The sequence below is a fragment of the Lontra canadensis genome, unplaced genomic scaffold, assembly GCF_010015895.1.
Source record: "Lontra canadensis isolate GAN:19392208 unplaced genomic scaffold, GSC_riverotter_1.0 scaffold7, whole genome shotgun sequence".
NCBI classification, from domain to species: domain Eukaryota; kingdom Metazoa; phylum Chordata; class Mammalia; order Carnivora; family Mustelidae; genus Lontra; species Lontra canadensis.
In genome coordinates, this window is record NW_022631001.1 from 25,997,519 (window position 1) to 26,015,975 (window position 18,457).

The 18,457-nt window shown below is 44.1% G+C and overlaps 1 protein-coding gene across 3 annotated transcripts in view; it reads left to right on the top strand.

Moving 5' to 3' along the window:
- CLPB (caseinolytic mitochondrial matrix peptidase chaperone subunit B) overlaps window positions 1-18,457 on the top strand; it is a 138,226-nt gene that overhangs the window by 53,952 nt on the left and 65,817 nt on the right. For 2 of the 3 annotated variants that reach the window (XM_032853184.1, XM_032853186.1), the window contains 2 exons: window positions 2,423-2,512; window positions 16,846-16,974. In XM_032853184.1, the coding sequence (XP_032709075.1) occupies window positions 2,423-2,512; window positions 16,846-16,974 (219 nt within the window). The remainder of the gene's footprint in view (window positions 1-2,422; window positions 2,513-16,845; window positions 16,975-18,457) is intronic. The other variant, XM_032853185.1, reaches the window with a different exon arrangement.

The window sequence follows — 18,457 nt, forward strand, 5'->3', positions numbered from 1 at the left end:
AACAGTGTTCCCAGTCAAGTGAGAAGACAGACCTATGAACAAGGCATCACAGTACAGAGTGATAATGCAAAGGTAGATGTACAAAGAATGGAAATAACACTGGCATAGGCAATGATAAGCTCTCCCTGAGGGCAGACTGCTGTCTGGGAAGGGGCATAGTGTGAATGACTTTGAATAGGGTCTTAAGGAAGAGTGGGAGATTGCCTGGCAGACTAAGAGGTATGGATCTTCTGGGTAGAAGGGACAACACATGCAGAGACGTGGGATGGGTGGGTGACAGCAAGTGGACTCATCTGCCTCAATATTGAGAATAGCAGGAAGCGAGACTAGAGAGGGAAGCAGGGTTCTGCATGAGAAGGACATTGTAGGACAGTTCTAGGGTGCTCACACTGTCTTCCGAAGGTCCTTGAAGGATTTTAAGCAAGGAGATGCTTGGTTTACATTTGCATTTTAGATGAATCATTTGGATGGGGTGAGGGATGAAATTGGAGGAGAGAGATTAATAGTGGCTCTTGACCTTTAGGGGATGATGGCCTCCTTTGAGAATTGGATGCTCCTCTCCCCCAAAATGCACTTAAAATTTCTGGGGATTCCTAAAAGTGATCTTTGGAAATGGAGAAAGTAGATGTTAAAAAAAAATATTAAGAGGTTGAATTCTTAGCTGAATGTGGGAATTGATGGAAAAGGAGGCATCCGTGGTGACATTGCGATTTCTGATTTGGGTGAACAGTTGGATGTGTGGGTCTGGAGTTCAAAGGAGAAGTCTGGCAGGAGATAGGGATCTAGGAGTCACCAGCGTTTGCTTGGTAGTGACTACCGTGGATGTGACTAAAATTGTCCAAGGAAAAGAGTGAAGGTAAGAGGTGAGGGGACAATCTCCTCACTCAGGGTACAGCATCTAAGGTGTGAAGAAGAAAGAGGATCCAAACAGGGGTGCCAAAAGCATTGGAGAAGTTGCCTTGTTTTCTTTCAGAGAGGTTCTTTCTGTTTTACCTGCTTAGAACAGGCACAGTCTAGAAAGGAAAGAAACTTCTGCGACCTCCTTTTTGAGACTTTGTCATCGGTTGCCCCGTTCCTAGCAAAACTCTTCTGTTTTATATATGGCCATTGCTCCTTAGCAAGAAGACTGCTCAGCTGGGCATATTACAATATTCCCCACCCTTGTCAAGGTGGGTGTTTCTGGGCAGAGGGCAGGTCTGCTAGTGCAAATGATGCGGGAGTGCCCAGCATAGAAACCGGGTTGGCCTGACTGTTCTGTCCATTCTCTTCAGCCTTCAAGAGTGGCATCTTCAGAGGTATAATGGTGTCCTGGAGAGAGGTCAGGCTTTAGTGCTAGGCAGTTATCTAAGCTCTGTTTGTCTAAGTTCTGTAACTTACTAGCTATGTGTTCTTGAGCCAGTAGTTAAGGTTCTAGGATTTCTGTTTTCTCCTCTGTAACATAGGGATAACAATACCCATCTTACAGGGTTGTTAGGATGACTAGAGATAAGCATCATGTGAAGGATGATATTTGATGAAGAACTTCTCTACTGAGGTGGGTTTGACTCTGTGTAAAGCTGCCTTGGAGGTACTGAGCAACTCATTACTCCAGGGGCATTGACAGAGGCTGGCTGTCTGCCCATCAGGGATTCTGTACAGGGGATTCTTGCCCTGGGTCTTCGGGTAATATGGCTTCTAAGGTCCCTGTCAGCCATGTGATTTCTAAAGTCTAGAAGCTCTAGGCTCATCATCAGAGCAAGTGATGTACTTATAAGTGGGATTTGAGCTGAGGTTTGGAGGGCAGAAAGAAAGTGAGAAAAGAAAAGCTGTTCTAAGCAGGGAACACAGCTTGAGCAAAGGCACATAGAGGGGACACATGTGGAGAAGGGAGCATGGAGATCACTGCTGCTTCTCTACCAACTCACTCCCTGATATTGACCACATTCCATTCAGTGCCTTGATCCCCATCCATGCCCATTCCAGGAGAGTTCCACTTGTGGCTGGCAGATGGGCGGTGGGTCCCAATCCTCAGGTAGAGGAGACAGTAAATTAATGGTAACAGTAAACAAGTCATCCAGCCAGAGATGCCGCAGGGTGCTTGTAAGTAACTATTATAAACATTGGGTGTCTCAGGCTGTCAGAAATGCAAGCGAGCACTCTGAGCACCTCTTATATATACAATTAAAACAATAAAACACGGCAGAAACATGGTCAGAACAGGATATAAATCAGCTTCTCTTCTCAGCTCCAAATGGTGGCTGAATAAAGATGAGTCGTGTAGAAGCTGGGTTGGCGTAGGACCCTTTTGGGGCTAGAGGGTCTGACTTGCCAGGCTCTACCTCCCAAGGCCAACCCCAACAGTCTGGGTGGTCCCCTGCCCACAGCTCCATGGGCTGCAGGTTCTGGCCTGCTGTAGCTGACCTCCCCATCTCTGTGTCTTCAGATGGGGGACAGGACGGTGCAAGCTGGCGCATCACAAACCAGTGGACAAGTGCCCTGGAGTTCAGGAGATGGCTAGGAGTCCCCACTGGCGGTAATGCAACAGCTCTCTAATATTTCTCCCCTTCCCCAGCACATGCCAGGGAGTGGTCTCATCCTGGTTCATCTCTTCAGTAGAAGTTAACCACCCAGCACCCACCATGTGCCCAGCCCTACCTAGGGACAGCAGAGAAAATGTATGCCCTCAGAGAGCATAAATTTAAGTGGAAGTAATTATGCACCCAATGACAAAAGAATCACCTAGAGAGCTTGTTAAAACACGGAGTCCTGGGTCCTATCCCCAGAGATTCTGATTCAGTGACTCTGGGGTGGGAACTGAGATTTTGCATTTCTCACAGCTCTCCATTCTTTGAGTAGCATGATCTAGACCACAGATGTTAGTTCTGGCTTTGGGCTTGAACTGCTTTTTAAAAACTCATCTGGGCCTTCTCCCTGGAAGAGACCTTATTTTGCCATTTTAAACTTCACTCCTAACGAGGCTGAGTGCTTATGCCACTGTATTATGGGTATTACAGGACACATAATAGCTATAACACCTGCAGCAATTTTCTGCACCTTTCAGGGGTCCTGTCTCCTTATTTATAAAATAAAGGTTACCAGTTTGTTTCCTGGAACTAACTGAACATAATAAAAATAAATAAATAAATAAAGGTTATCAGAAGAGTTAGAGGTAGCATATTTGTCCCTAACCTAAAACCTAGAACATAGAAGGAATCCCACTGGTTTTCTGGTTTTCTGTACTCTCATGGAACTTTACCCAGACTCTTCAACATAGCCTTCCAAATGCTTTTCAGGGGTAGCAAACTGTTGTCTGTAGGGAGCCAAACATTATTAAGAGTCTGAGGAGTGGCTTAGCCATCACCGAACAGTGTGACTTTGGGCATTTCTATTTCTCTGAGACTTGATTTTCTCATCTGTAGGGAAGAATATTTCCTACACCATTGGCTTATTACAAAGATCAGATTGAAGTACTTATGAAAACACTTGAGAAAATATAAGGCATCACGCAAATGTGTAAGGTACTAGCAAGAAAAGTCATTAATAGTAATAACAAAGATTGAAGACTTGACCAAGACTGTAAAATTGACAAGTGTTCAGTCAGAGGTACGGATAACAGAGGACTATCAAGAGCTCAGAGAAGAGAATCTCTGGTTGAAGCAGTCAAGGAAATAAAATGGTATCTGAGCCCCAGAGTAAAAAGTTTTATGGAGGGCCTGAAAGTGGGTACAGTTGGCATAAAGGAGGGTGTGTTATATCCTAAACACTGGGAAACAGAGAAATGTATGTCAGGCTGCAAAGTGAACTTGTTCAGATGAAGCTTCTACAGAGCAGATTTATTTTGAGAAGTAGTGAACAGTAAAGATGCTGAGTTCATGCACTGGGACCAGATCAAGATGCTGGGACTTTGTCCTTTAGACAGAGGGCACCGCAGGAACAGATCCTTTCCAGGGTGGAGAAGCAGGGGAGGTGGTAACAGAAAGGCGATGATGAGATCACTGCAGCAGCAGGTAACATGGACTGATAACGGTGTGCCACAGCACCCTGTGATGCAGGCACTCAAGGAAACTGAGGCAGGGAGATGCAGCCAAATGCCAGCAGAGCTATCCTCTGCTCTTATGCAGAACCCAGCAACCGTGGCACCCTGTATGTACAAGGACTTCTGCTTGTCCAGAGTCTTAGAAGTCTTGGGAATCTGCCAGGCCAAAAGTTGTTGGGGCAAGTTATTACTTTTAATGTCCCTGCGTCTTCCTCATCATTGTCACAGCCTTGTTGCACCTCCAGGGCCAGTGGTTCTATGTCTCATTTCTCAGCAGTGCCAGCTGCTGTAGTCACCAAGATGGACAGTGCACTGTCAATCCATCATGCCTGTTAACCAACTTCAAGGTGAAGTGTATCAGCCAGTTAGGTTAATTGTTTCTCTCCTTTTAGCCTTCTATGCCTATATATATATTTATATATGTTTGACTAGGAGAAGGAGATAGACTAGTTGACATGTTTTATTAAAAAGAATAAATTTGATACATTTATAAAAATAAAGAAAAGTAGGATGGGGTGGCGAAGAATTAGTCCTGTGATTTTTAACTGATTTACATATTTTGTGTATAAATATTTTTTCATCAAAAGTTCCAAATCAGGGATGGGTCCCACACACCACACAAAATATATTAGAGACATTTATATGGATAGCAGGAAGGGAGACAGAGGGCTGAAATTTTCCAGGCACCCAGTGATTGATGGGGGCTGAGGCTCCCCCTGACGCTTTATTGAGTTTCCGATGATTATCTCTCGCTGAGACATTTTTTACAGATGACGGTCGAGCTGTCACAATGGACCATGGGGGAAAAAAAAACAACAATAATAACACTTTAATCTTTTTACTGCACTGCTCCCTAGTATCTCAGATTCATCTTCCCTGACGCACGCAGTTCATTATTCTGCCCCTCCCTGGATGGGAAATAAAGGAAAATAAATATATATGTAGACACACTTACCCACATACATACACACACACGGACTGGATATAAAAGAGACCACCTCAGAACAGAGAGAGGCAGAATTTATTGTTCTTTTTGCAAGTGTTGAGGTTTATTAGTAGAGATGCTGGGTTGGCTTGGAATTGGCTATTAATTACAGCATTTTGTATTTGTTTTTTATTGCAAGTTTTTAACATTTTGAAGAAAAGGCAGAGGAGAGGCAAGCAGGTGTAGAGATGGGGAGCACAGAGGGACTGAGTTTGGCCAGCCAGGAAGCATAACTGGCTGAAAGGCAGAGAGGGCAGGCTCCTCTTGTCGCCAGCCCTACCTGGAGGATCCCTGGCGCTGAAAGATGGGATGTTTTGGTTGGGACAGGGGCACAACAGGGGCAGTGGGGAGAAGTTAAGCTCAGAGTAACAATAGGTCACCTCAGAGGGACTCTAAGTAGCTATAACATGTTAACTGCTGTGAGAGTTAGAAGAGATGGGAAGAAGGGGAGAATCAAACAGTGTTGCTGGGCCTGCAGACAGCAGGGTAACACATTCTTAAGAGGTTGTCCCACACTTTGAATTTGATGATGTGAAGGTGACATGTGGGCTGTGGAAACCTCCACCTGAGTCTGTGGTCCATGAAGGGGCACCTGCCTGGCTCAGTTGGTGGAGCATGCAACTCTTGATCTCAGGGTTGTAGTTGGAGCCCCACTTTAGGTGTAGAGATTACCTAAAATAAAATATTTTCTAAAAAGGGGTTGGGGGAGGGTCCTGGGCCAGAAAGGATGCCACACTGTCTAGCATCACAGGCAGGGTCAACAACCTGTCTTCTTAAAGCTCCAACGTTCCCACTCTCCCCCTTCCCTTTCATGGGGATGAGAGAAGATGAGTTTGGGGTCCTTAGGGGAAGCCTGCCCTTTATGTGACTTCAGTAGAGTAAGTGCTGACCCAGTCTTCCCTTTAATTCTTCAAACCTTTTCTGAGCTCCTACTAGAAGGTAATAAAGAGATAAACAGAGTTCTGTTCTTAAGGAGAAATTTTCCAGTCCATGGGCAAAGAACGTGGTGTCTGTGAGAACCATCTGCCAGTGGGGTCTTGTCTTCCCTCCATAGGCCAGCCTAGATGGCCATGAGTGCCTTCCCTGTAGGAAGGATGAAAAGATTTCTAAGGCACAGGATCTATCCTTCAGGAACCCATCTTCTTCTTGGGGAGACAAGCTTACCATCTACTCACTAAGAAGTATTTATTGAACACCTGCCATGTTCAGGAACATACACATGAGGCAATCTGCAAACCCATAAGACTTAAGAGAATGTTAACTAATTTGATGTTAACTAGATAGTACTTGAATGCATAGAGGAAAGGGAGATCAGTGAAAATCAAACTGCTCGAGTTATAAAGAATGGGTAACTTGTAGATAAAGAAAAGGAATAATGAAGTCATGTAATCACATAGAGAAATGAGTTCAGTCCTTGGAGTTAAACCGAGCAGCTCGGTCATTGAGTATCAGTGAACTGAAACAAGCTACATACTTCTGTAGGTCATGGTTTCTTCATTAATTAAGTAGGAATAGTAATAACAATAAAAATAATAACCTAGTATGATTCTTGGGAGGAAAACAGTTGTAAAGTTCCTAGCACAGAACCTGGCATGTAGTAAGTGCTCAATAAATGGAGGCTGTTATTTTCTTACTTCTTCAAGAGTTATATACTTATTAATCCGAGTATTGGAGAAAGACTTTTAGTCCTAGGATATTAGGCATCAAGACTCCCCTGTTACCTTCTACTGAGGATGAAATGGGCTCCCTGCAATGAGCCTGACATAGTCTCTAGGCTAGGGTGAGCAGATCCTGGCCAGAGAGCGAGTGTCGCCTCAGGAAGAGGAAAGGGCACAATAATAAATGTTTTACCATTATTGAGTACCTACTGCATGCCAGGTAGTGTGCTCACCTTCTTATGTACATTTTTTTAATATAATAGCTTTGTTGAGATTTAATTCACATACTGTATAGTTCAGTCATTTAAAGTGTGTAAGCTGGGCCTGGGTGGCTCAGTTACTTGAGTGTCTGACTCTTGATTTTGGCTCAGGTCGTGATCTCAGGATCCTGAGGTCAAGCCCTGCGTCCGGCTCCATGCTCAGCTGGGAGTTTGCTTGATTCTCTCTCTCCGTCTGCCCCTCCCCCCACTCATACTCATGTGTGCATGCATACATGTGTGCTCTCTTTCTCAAATAAGTCTGTTTTTTAAAAAGTGTATGTCACTGGTTTATAGTATATTCACAAGGGTTGTGCATCCATCACCACAGTCAATTTTAGAACAATTTTATCACTCTGTAAAGAAACCCCATTCCCCATTTCCTCTCAACTCCCCCTAACTTTAGACAGCCACTGATCTTTGTTTCTTTAAATTTGCATATTCTGGGCATTTCATATAAATGGAGTCATACAATAGATGATCTTTTGGACTGACTGCTTTCACTTAGCATGTTTTCAAGGTTCATTCATGTTGTAACACATACTAGTACTTCATTCCTTTTTCATAGCTGAATAATAGTTCATTAATGGATCTACCAAATTTCACATCTCCATCAGTTGAGGGATATTTGAGTTGTTTCTACATTTGGCTATTATGAATAATACTGCTGTGAATGTTTGTGTACAAGTTTTTGTGTGAATATAAGGATTTCAGTTTTATTGACTTCATACCTATCAGTGGAATTGTTTGGCCATAGGATAACTCTCTGTTAACCTTTTGAGGAACTGCTAGACTGTTTTCCAAAGAAGCTGCACCATTATTTTACATTCCCACTAGCCATGTATAAGGGGTCCAGTTTTTCTGCATCCTTAACCAGCTCTTGCTATTGCCTTTTTTACTTTGGCCATCGTGGTGGTTATGAAGTCATTTCTTGCTATGGTTTAAATTTGTGTTTCCCTGATGGCTAATGATGTTGACCATCTTTTCATATGCCTTTTGGCCATTTGTACATCTATCTACTCAGATCCCTGGTCTATTTTTTTTTAAGATGTTATTTATTTATTTGACAGAGATCAGAAGTAGGCAGAGAGGCAGGCAGAGAGAGAGACGAGGAAGCAGGCTCCCTGCCGAGCAGAGAGCCCGGTGTGGAGCTTGATCCCAGGACCCTGGGATCATGACCTGAGCCAAAGGCAGAGGCTTTAACCCACTGAGCCACCCGGGTGCCCCAGCCTGGTCTATTTTTTAATTGGGTTAGCCATTGAGTCTTGCGAGGTAGGTGATATTTATTTTACAGATGAGGAAACAGATTTTTGGAGATGTTAAGTGTTTTGATCAGTGTTGCACAGTGACTTTTGCTCCCCAGTCTGATTGACTCCGACCTCTTTTCTTTCTAAATCACAGTGCTGCCTCGTGAGGACTCATGGTAGGATCACCAGGGTCTTCTTATGGGGGTTTGACAGCAGGAAGAGAGGAGTTGAAAGTCTATTTGGAGACATTAACTAGGATTAGGTAGGAAAAGCCTCTGAAACTCAAACAGAGGAATATGGATGTATTACAGCTCCAGGACTGGAAAAATGGCCATTTCCTAGGGTGCTGGCCATTTCCTGTGCCCCTGACTATACCACATCATCTTTGATTTTCACAGCAAACCAGTTCATAGATATTAATGTTTCCATTTTACCAATGATGAATTTGAGGCCTAAAGTAATTTTCCAGAGTCATCAGGATTAGAATTTGGTTCTCTCCAACTCAGAATTCTGAACTCTTTCCTGCCAGAGATATTTTATAAAAGATAGATTTTTTTCAGCATTATTTGCAGCATTTACAAGCTCTTAAGGCCATGGCCCAGCCCATGGAAAGTACTTAATTAATGGTTGGTGGATGAATGAGGAGATAGACCTTGAGTGTATGGTGAAAAAGGACCGAATTCCAACTGGGATTCTGTGGGGCAGAAGGATGTCTAAGTGAGATATTGGAGGTCTCATCCCAAGGCTTAGTGTCCTAGGGGCTTTGCTCTAAGCCTCTAAACATGAGGCTTGGGAAGAGTGTTCTGATGCCCAGACATCCTTGGCTTCCTGGGAGCAAGACAAGGAAGGTGGAGGTGGGATGGTTTAATTAGCCTTGCATCTTTCTTGTTTTCAGCACAAGAACATTAGAGGAAGGACACTCAGAGACCATCTAGTTTGGTGCATTGGTACATTCCCAGGCACTGCCTACTGAACATTGCTGAGATGGGGGCCCAAGAATCAACAGTTTTTACAAGTTACCCAGGTGATTTTGTTCCCACTAAAGTCTGAGAACCATTGGTGTAGAAAAACTCTTCAACTTGAAAAATAGGGAGTCTGGGGCACAGAGGGCTTGAAATGCATTCCAAGGTAGTTGAATGAGTTATTTTTTAGTCCAGGTCTCTCATCTCCTGATCTGTTGTTTTTGCTGTTCACCATGTTGCTTAATTCCTTAACAAAAAACTATTGTGTGCCCATAGCTTTCAGAATAGAATCCAAACCCCTCTGAGAGTCAGCCCTTTGCCTCCATGGGCAACCTCCTCTCTGATCACAGCATCCTAGGCTCACTGAGAGACTCAGTTTCTTGAATGGACAGGTAGTGCAGTCTTTACCCCTGGCCTTTGCAAACACCACTTTCTTTCCTAGAACGTCCTTCTTCCCCTCTCTACCCAGCAAGATCCCCCTCATCCTCAAGACAGTTTATGTCTTGAGGTAATGTGTGTGCCTTGTCTCTGCTGCCATCAGACTGTGTGAATGTGTGACTCCCATAGCACCTGCTGTTCTGAGCTGCTCAGTGGTGGTATGTTCATGAGCAGACAGGTGGATAAAGGTTCTCGTATGTTCATCGCTGAAGCTGTGTAAAATACGTGATACTGTATGAAATACATACAGAAAATGTTATGAACTAGTTACTGTCATCCACGAAGAGCCTAGGATCTAATTGGGGAGTCAGAGGGAAATTTTAATGCAAGAAACTAGTATAAGAGATGTTGTTAGTAAAGAATTAACTGGTAAATGGGTACACATAATCAACACAGCAGGCATCCAGGGCAGAGCTGGGAGGAAAGGACTTCCTGGAAGAGGAGCCTTGGACAGGGCTTTAAAGAACAGGTAGGATTTGAAAAGGAAAGAGGGGTTTCCAGGCTGTGGAAGGAAATGAAGGGCCTTGTCTTCCCTGGGATTGGTCTCATGTGACTCCTCACAGGGAGTCTCCCTCTCGCTCCATCCTCTGCCCAAAGACAAACACAAGAGGCAGAGCTGACAGCGCCCATAGAGGCTGAGGTGGCGGTGGTCCCATCCGTGCTAGCAGGAGGAGGCTGTCTCAGGTAGTGAGGATTTAAAGAGGTAGTAGATACAGAATAGCCTGGAGGAAGCAAAGAGCCCAGAGGCTTCTTCCCTAAGACTCTTGATAAAAATTTAACCCAGATCCTGAGCTTCAAGCAAGGTCAGCCAACCCTGGTTTATGTGAGGCTTGAGCCTACAGGCACTGACAGAAGCTAGGCATGGAGAAGCATAGAAGCATGAGCCAGGCGGGCTCTGGATCTGGTTCTCTCCACTAGCAATTAGCAGTGCAGGTTGGGCAGGCCATCCAGCCTTTTTACCTCTGTCTTCTAATCTGTTGAACAGAGAGAATGGTATCTGTCCTAAGTTGCCACGGGGTGAGGAAACAATCACACTGATGCTGCACAGATGGAAGGGGCTGTTCTCACCCTTGCCAGAGTAGTTGTAGAGGTTCTCTCTCATGGGGACATGCTCACATCTTTAAAGGCAAAGGTGCTGCTGGACCCTCCGTGACATTAGATGGCACAAGTTCCTGGGAGTGGCACTCATAATTAGGGTTGTCTTTCTTCTGCATAAGGCAGCAGTAATAAAGCTTTTGTTACCCAGAGACCACCCATCTTGCCTCCTATACCTTTTTTCAAAGTCTCCCCCAATAGACTTTGCATATGTGGAAAGTGCCATGTCTGATTCATGTCCGTGCCCCCAGTGCTTAACCCAAGAGAGAGAGCAGCATTAGTAAATGTGGTGATGTTTAAAAAATACCTCTTATCAAAAAAAAAAACTATTATCAGATTTGATTCTCATAATATTTAAATATTTAGTATTGCTCAAATTATTTCTTATCATACCCATTTCACAGATAGAAGAACTTAGTAAGTGGCAGAGCTTAGATTCAGGACTGTAAGACCCCTTTACCTTCACTGGGGAAGACAGTCACTTTTTTTTTTTTTGCAGTTTCAGCAGTGCTGGCAAGTGGCCAGGGCTGTGTGACAGGCTTCAGGGACTACTTTCACCTCTGCTGACTCCTTGGCCCTGCTGAGTCCAAGGGAATCCTGCAAAGAGCACATCGGGCACATGTGTTTGCGACAGCACCCAAGGCATAGACTTTGCAACGTCAAAAGGCAGAGGTGGGAGCAGGAGGATGACAGTGCAATGTGTTGGCCTTTTCCCTGTGGTCAGAGGGGCGGAGAGACGTGAATGGCTGGCTTAGAGGAGAAACAGGAACCTGAGTTCATCTTACCCTGTGCTGGAGACAGGCTGGTAAATGGCTTAGTTGGGAAGGGGTCAGTTCACTGGCTGAGGATCAGCCGTAACAGGGCCTCAAAAGACCACCTTGGTAGACAGCTGGTGAACTAGTCTTGGGTGAGTCATTTTAGCTTCCATGGATTTATTTCCTTTTCCTCAGTGAGAGTGGATGATGGTGCGTGCTGCACCTCTCCCCACACCTCCTTTCCGCCTTTAGCTACTTTTTTTGGATAAAGAATAGTATGACCTCGAATGATCTGGGGGCTTCAGCAAGATCTTATGGGACAGGCTTCTCAAACTGGGTGATGTGAGGAAAAGAGCTTATTGCTAAGAGCACCGAATGGGCCTAGCTGACCTTGACTAGGTCGTAGCTCCCATGCTAACTGATTATAGTACCTTTCTCAACTTCAGTTTTCTCATCTGTAACATGACAATAACTTCTACATCACAGGGTTAATCTAAAATAAATAAGGAAAGCAAAATGCTCTTTTACAGGTGATTGTAATGCACTACTCAGTCCCAAAGAATGTTCTGGGGAACACTAATACTGCAGGATTTTAACAAGGACAAGGTAGAAAGAGGCTGCCAAACAGGAAACTGCTGACTAACACCAAATTAAACAGCTGGTTCTTACTCAGTACTGTGCCTTTCAGAAAGAAAAGTATATGCAGGATTTCCCAAAGGCAGCCACTTTTCACAGAGAGAATGCACTTTTGGAAGCACAAGACCAGACAGGAAGGGTAATAGCTGATATTTACTGAGAGGTATTGTATGCCAGGCACTGTTCCAAGCCCCTTTACTCACAGTGTCTTGTCTAATCCTTACAACATCCCATGAGAGGCTACTGTTATCTCCATTTACCGATAAAGAAACTTGGCATAGAGAGGTTAGGTGATTTACCCAAGATTACACAGTGAGTAAATTCAGAACTGGGATCCAAACACCAGGGTCTGGCTCCTGAGATCACTTATATAACAGCCACACTCTAAAACAGGTAATCCTAGGAACTTATTTATGTATTATGTATCTATTAGCTAATTCAACAAGTATTTATGAAGCCCATATATTTTTTTTAATTTTATTTTTTATAAACATATAATATATTTTTTCCCCAGGGGTACAGGTCTGTGAATCGCCAGGTTTACACACTTCACAGCACTCAACCATAGCACATACCCTACCCAGTGTCCATAACCCCACCCCCCCTCTCCCCACCCCTCTGCTCCCAGCAACCCTCAGTTTGTTTTGTGAGATTAAGAGTCACTTATGGTTTATCTCCCTCCCAATCCCATCTTGCTTCATTTACTTATGAAGCCCATATTTATGTCTAGACACCTACTGGACACTGGGGATACAACTCTAAAGACAGTCACACTTTCCGCCCTCAGTGAGCATTTGGTCTGGTAGGGAACATAGTCAAGTAAACAGATGATTGCAACAGAATAGAGTCAATACAGTAATTGGGAGATGTCTAAGGTGCTAGGGGAGCTCTTGGGAGGAACAACTGCCTCAGACTGAGGGAGAATCACTGCAGGAAGGGACTTCTAACCAGAGGGCCTAAAGTGAATTGGAGTTAGTCAACCAAAGGCATGGGAGAGGGGAAAACGTTCCAGGCAGTGGAATAGTATTTGCAAAACCTCAGAGGCTAGAAAGCACATGAGGAAGGGAATAGTGAGAGATGAGACCTCAGAGGTGAGCAGGAACCCTCTTCAGATACATTCCTTATTAGCTGGCACTCTGCTGACATTTGTCCCTGAACCTAGTAAGTCCAGCCGTATTCCTTAAGTTCATGGGCTTTTTATGGGAAGCACCCAGTGTACAGCTCTGTCATTGTGTTTACGAAACAGTCTTATAATTTGCTCCTGATTGTTGTATTAGACTGTTAACTTCTTAAAGTCAAGAACGCTGTCTTCATTAGTATGTCTCCAGAAGCTATCACTATGCAGTGATGCTCAGTAAATGTTGTTTGTTGAATGAATGATATGTTTTCTTTGTAAAATGGGTTATATCCTTCCTGCTTTCGTGAGCCAACTATCACTTTTCCTCAGGTGCATCATTATATCCAGCAGTTAATGTCCTATGTGGAGTTCAGTGGTGCCCTTAGGGGCTTTTGGGGTGCTGTATTCTTGACTTCCTCTTTCAGCTTTTTGTGATGCTGTTCTTTTCCCTTCCTGCCTAGCCAGGACTTGATTATAATCAATTTGCTGGATTCTGAAGCCTCCTCCCCAGCCTTGTTTGTTTCTCCTAATCTGCAGTGGGCTGGAAATAAGATCACTTACCATGATTTGATACGACCGTTTGTGACTAAGAGTTAGTAATCTCTGAGTTAGGTCCTGAAGAGCCCTTGTACTGCAGAAATGCAGATGTACATGGGGCTTATATATTAGCTACTCAGAGCTTCTTCCTGTTCTCCCTGCTCGGGAGAGGTCAGATAACACTCAGGGTTTGGAGGAGGTGCTCAGTCTGGAGAGCCTCTGTGTGGTAGAGAAGAGCTGATCTACCTTTGTGTGGCTAAACTACAGCAGTGTCTGTTCTTCAGGTACACATTCCACCAACTTCATTTTGGCTAAACACTTGAAATGCTTCCATCTAAGCTAGCTTATCCAGAGGCTAGCTAAAAAGCTCAGGCCGATCTCTATAAAGGCAAGTTCCTCCAAGACTGTGTTGTACCTTCATTTGAGCAGAGAAAGAAGAGGGAGTAGGAACCAAGACTGAGACAAGAATATCTGGGCTCTGGGCTCTGATTCCCTCGTTTGCAAAATTAGAGTGACAACATGATATGATGTAAACAAAAAGCATTCGGATTAGATCTGGGTTCTAATCCTCACTCAACCACTCACTCACTAGGTGACCTCTGTACCTCAATTTCCTCATCTGTACAATGGGAATTATAATACCTACTCTATCAGGTGGTTAGAAGAATTAAATAGATTGTGTGGAGTGACCATGCCAGGCATAGAGTAGAAATAGGTCATTAGGTGACATCTGTTAGTATTAGGAAGAGACGTTACAGTCTTCTTATTTGGGGAACTTTTAAATAGGAAGTCCAGTTTCTCAGGAGGGGAAATGCATAGACTCCATTCCATTGTCACTTAGAAAAGAGTGATTTAGAACTGGTATGGTGTGGGGCGCCTGGGTGCCTCAGTCAGTTAAGTGTCTGCTTCAGGCTCAGGTCACAATCCCAGGGTCCTGAGATCAAGCCCCAAATCAGGCTTCCTGAGCCTGCTTCTCCCTCTCCCTCTCCCTGTTGCTCCCCCTGCTTGTGCTCTTTCTCTGTAAAATGAATAAATAAATTCTTAAAAAAAAAATAGTATGGAACTTTTAACTACTTAGGCAAGGTTACCTCTTGACTAAATTATACCCTTTATCCAGTGGGAGGTAAGAGAAATCTGCCTTTTCAAACTCTGTGCCATGGGCTAGGGGGAGGGGAGTACAGGTACGTAGGACCCAAATTTTGCCCCCAACAAACTCAGCTCAGGAGGGAATATAAGACAATAATTTCAATAATTTCTACATGAGGCAGAAAGAAACCCTATCTATGCAGGATAAATATTGTTCTATGGGTTCTCATCTCCAAGGCAGGGCCCCAGAGGTAGGGTAACCACCCAATTTATTATCCAAACTGGGACTGTCCAGGGTAGTAGGCATAAACCAGACCCATCCAGGGTGAACTGGGACCTATGTGGTCACCCAGCCCAGTGGGTCCTATAAAATTGATGGAACTAGTTTTAGGTTCTTCTGTATTAAATTGGAGAGTCATGAATATTAGCACTAGAGTGAACTGGGGAGTTTTGGTTCTTTGACCACATGAAATGCTTATTCTCTTTTTTCCCATTTAATCTATATAACTCTATTTTTTTACTTAAATTCAATTAGCCAACATATAGAGTACATCATTAGTTTCAGCTGTAGTGTTCAATAATTTGTTAGTTGCATATAACAATACCCAGTGCTCATCACATCACATGCCCTCCTTAATACAACTCTTTTTAAGTGGTGGGCTTATTGTCCATATTTTTTCAGTTGAGAAAACTGAGATTCAAGAGCAAGTACAACCACCTGTGCATTTGAACCCCTCTTTTCTTCCATAGCCTTGAGGTCATCAATCAATGAAAGTCTTTCTGTTTGTACTTATCCCCTTCCTTTTAGAATCTTTCCCTAATACTATAAACATGCTCAGGTCTCTCATAGCTTTTAGAAAATCATCTCACCTACAGTTACTCTCTACTAACCATTTGGTGTCTGTCTTTCCTTTATCAACCAGTCTCTGGGAGGACCAGCAGACACTTGCTACATTCGTGGCCTCCTCCTTACATCTTGAACTCACTCTCCAATGGCTCTGCAAAAGGGAGACAGTATAGAGATTGCCTAAAGTCATATATTCTTGAGTCAGACAAACCTGCATTTCTGCCACTGATTAGCTTTGCACTCTTGAATCAAAAACTCTTCTATAACCCTTAGTTCCTGTCTGTAAGTAGAATTATAGCACCACTGTCTGAGGACAGTTGCAAGGATTCTGGGATGAAATGCTTGTTCTTCTTACCTTCAAAAAAAAAAAATGTTCACAGCAGATTATTAAAGGTTAAATACAAAATTGCAATATAGTAAGCTCTAATTTTGAAGAACAGGTATGCATAAGAGATATATATGTGCTTTGTAGGATTGTGTGTAGGATATACATACATGCTAGTATGTATATATATTTAAGGAGAGAGAGAGACATATAACAATATTAAATGTAGTTTCCTGAGTTGCTGAGCTGTTGATACCTTTTCTACTTTGTACTATTTTGTGATTTCAAATGTGTAATAACTTTTAAAAATTAAAAAAGTTCTTTACAAATAGTACTACTCACTAGTTTATAAACATCTTCAAAATAGAGAGGTATGTTATTGTTCGGCTAAGAACGCCTTTTTCTCTCACCTGCTTACCATCCCCTAGCGAACCCCCAGCCTCCTTTCTTCACCTGGATAACTTCTCTTCCTCCTTCAAGACTCTCATCTTTTGGGATGCTCTCTTCATGCCCAAACTGAGCTAAGCTCCCCTCTGTCTTCTGTATCACCCTGTTATAACTCTAACATAGCATTTATCTTAGATAGCACTTTACATATCTGTTTTTGTCGCTTTCTTCATTAGATTGAGTCAGGGACCATATCTGATTCATTTCTGTGTCTCCAAATGAATCCTAACACATAACAGACGTCAGTAAACATTTGTGAACTAACTGGCCTTGTTGTACCTCCTCTCACCCCTCACCGATGGCCCAGCACATAGTAGGTGCATTATATGTTTAGTAAGCTGTGTAGATGATTGAGGGAGGGAAAGAAAACACCAAGGTGATATTGGTGACTCCTGGCATTTGTTGCTAATGGGAGGGTTTGTGTTGCTGTCCCCCTAGTCCTGGTAACCCGAGAGGATGACTTCAACAACCGACTGAACAACCGTGCCAGCTTCAAGGGCTGCACAGCCCTGCACTACGCTGTCCTTGCTGATGACTACCGCACTGTCAAGGAGCTCCTTGATGGAGGTGAGCGCATGGGGGAATGCGGTTGGGGGTTGGCAGAGAAAGAGTATTTGGCAACCTCTCCACTCTGGAAAATCCATGCTTCTGCAGAGCTCTGTTCCCCTCACAGAGCGGGAAATGCCCAGAGGGTGGCTCCACCTCATGAGAGTGGCTCTGAGATGTGTGATTTGCCTTCGTGTGGCTGGAATGTGTTCTTTGCCTGTGTGTGTGTCACACACCACACCATGCTGCCTGTCTGCATATGCTCTGAGTTGCTCTGAGTTTTTTTGATTGTGCCTCTCTCCAGAAGTGTCCTCTTTTCTCCCCTGTGACCTCCAGAGCAGGGCTAGTGGAACAAGGAAGGAAGCCCTTCAACTCTCTACCAGTGCAGGTCTCAAAGACATTCTCCTTGATCCCATGCCCCAACCACAGTCTAAATTAGGCCCCTTTCATTACTCTGGATCATGGCACGCTATTCTTTCCCATCATCTTGTCACAATCTGGAATTATTTTCATGTGTTCAGTAGCCTTCTCCTTAACTTGACTCACTCCCTAAAGGCCACTGATTTGTCCCCAGCACCTAGTATAGTACTTGGCATAAAGTAAGCAGTCAATAAATCTTTCACTGATTGAATACCCTCCCTTTGGAGAGTGTTGGTTTAATTGGAGAGACAGTATGTGCCATCCCCCAGTTTGGGCTGGGCTCATCCTATGTTGGTCTGGTACAGAGTTACCTGCCACCCTGTCAGATACTTCCCACGCTCTCACTTTCCCTCCCACTTCCCCTTATCCCATTCTGGCCTCTCCTTGGGGTAGGGAGAGAAGCATCTTACCTAGGTGTGTCGTGCCCAGGCCTCTGAGTGAGTATGGCACATGACTATCTCTTTATGCCCTTGCTGCCACTTCTTGAGGGCCTAGGGACCTTCTCTTGGGCCTGGATACCGAGGGCCTCCTTATTGGTGGTCATTCTTCATAGAGCCTGTGAGCCGGAACCCGCCTCAGAAGTCCTCTGAGTAACCCTGACAGGAACCTTCAACAGCTGGCAGGCCGGCATTTCCTTGGACCCTAGAAATGACTGAAGGAACCGTGTTTCTTCCCCAGGAGTCCATTCCATTTTAATTCTTCTCTAACTGGTTAAAACATCTTTTTTAAATACACTGTGATTTTCTTCTCTGTAATTTCTGCCAACTGTCCTCTGCAGCCTAATCACTTTTTCAAAATCCAATATTCAAAGAAAGTTCTTTCAGTCCCAGAGCCTTTCCTTCACAGCCTAACATTCCCAGATAATGTTCTAGTCCTTGTCATGTGATTGGGCTGGAGGGGTTTCTCAGTAATCCCCAAGTCCTGCCACCTTCTATCAGCCACAGCCACACTGGCTTAGAACTTAGGCCTGACCCATACCCCCAGCCTAGGCGATCTGCCCCAGAGCAGCAGAGTGTGGCTGGCTCTGGGGCATGAACACTGTGAGGTGTAGGACTTCTCATGGATGTGGTGACAGTGCCTGGGG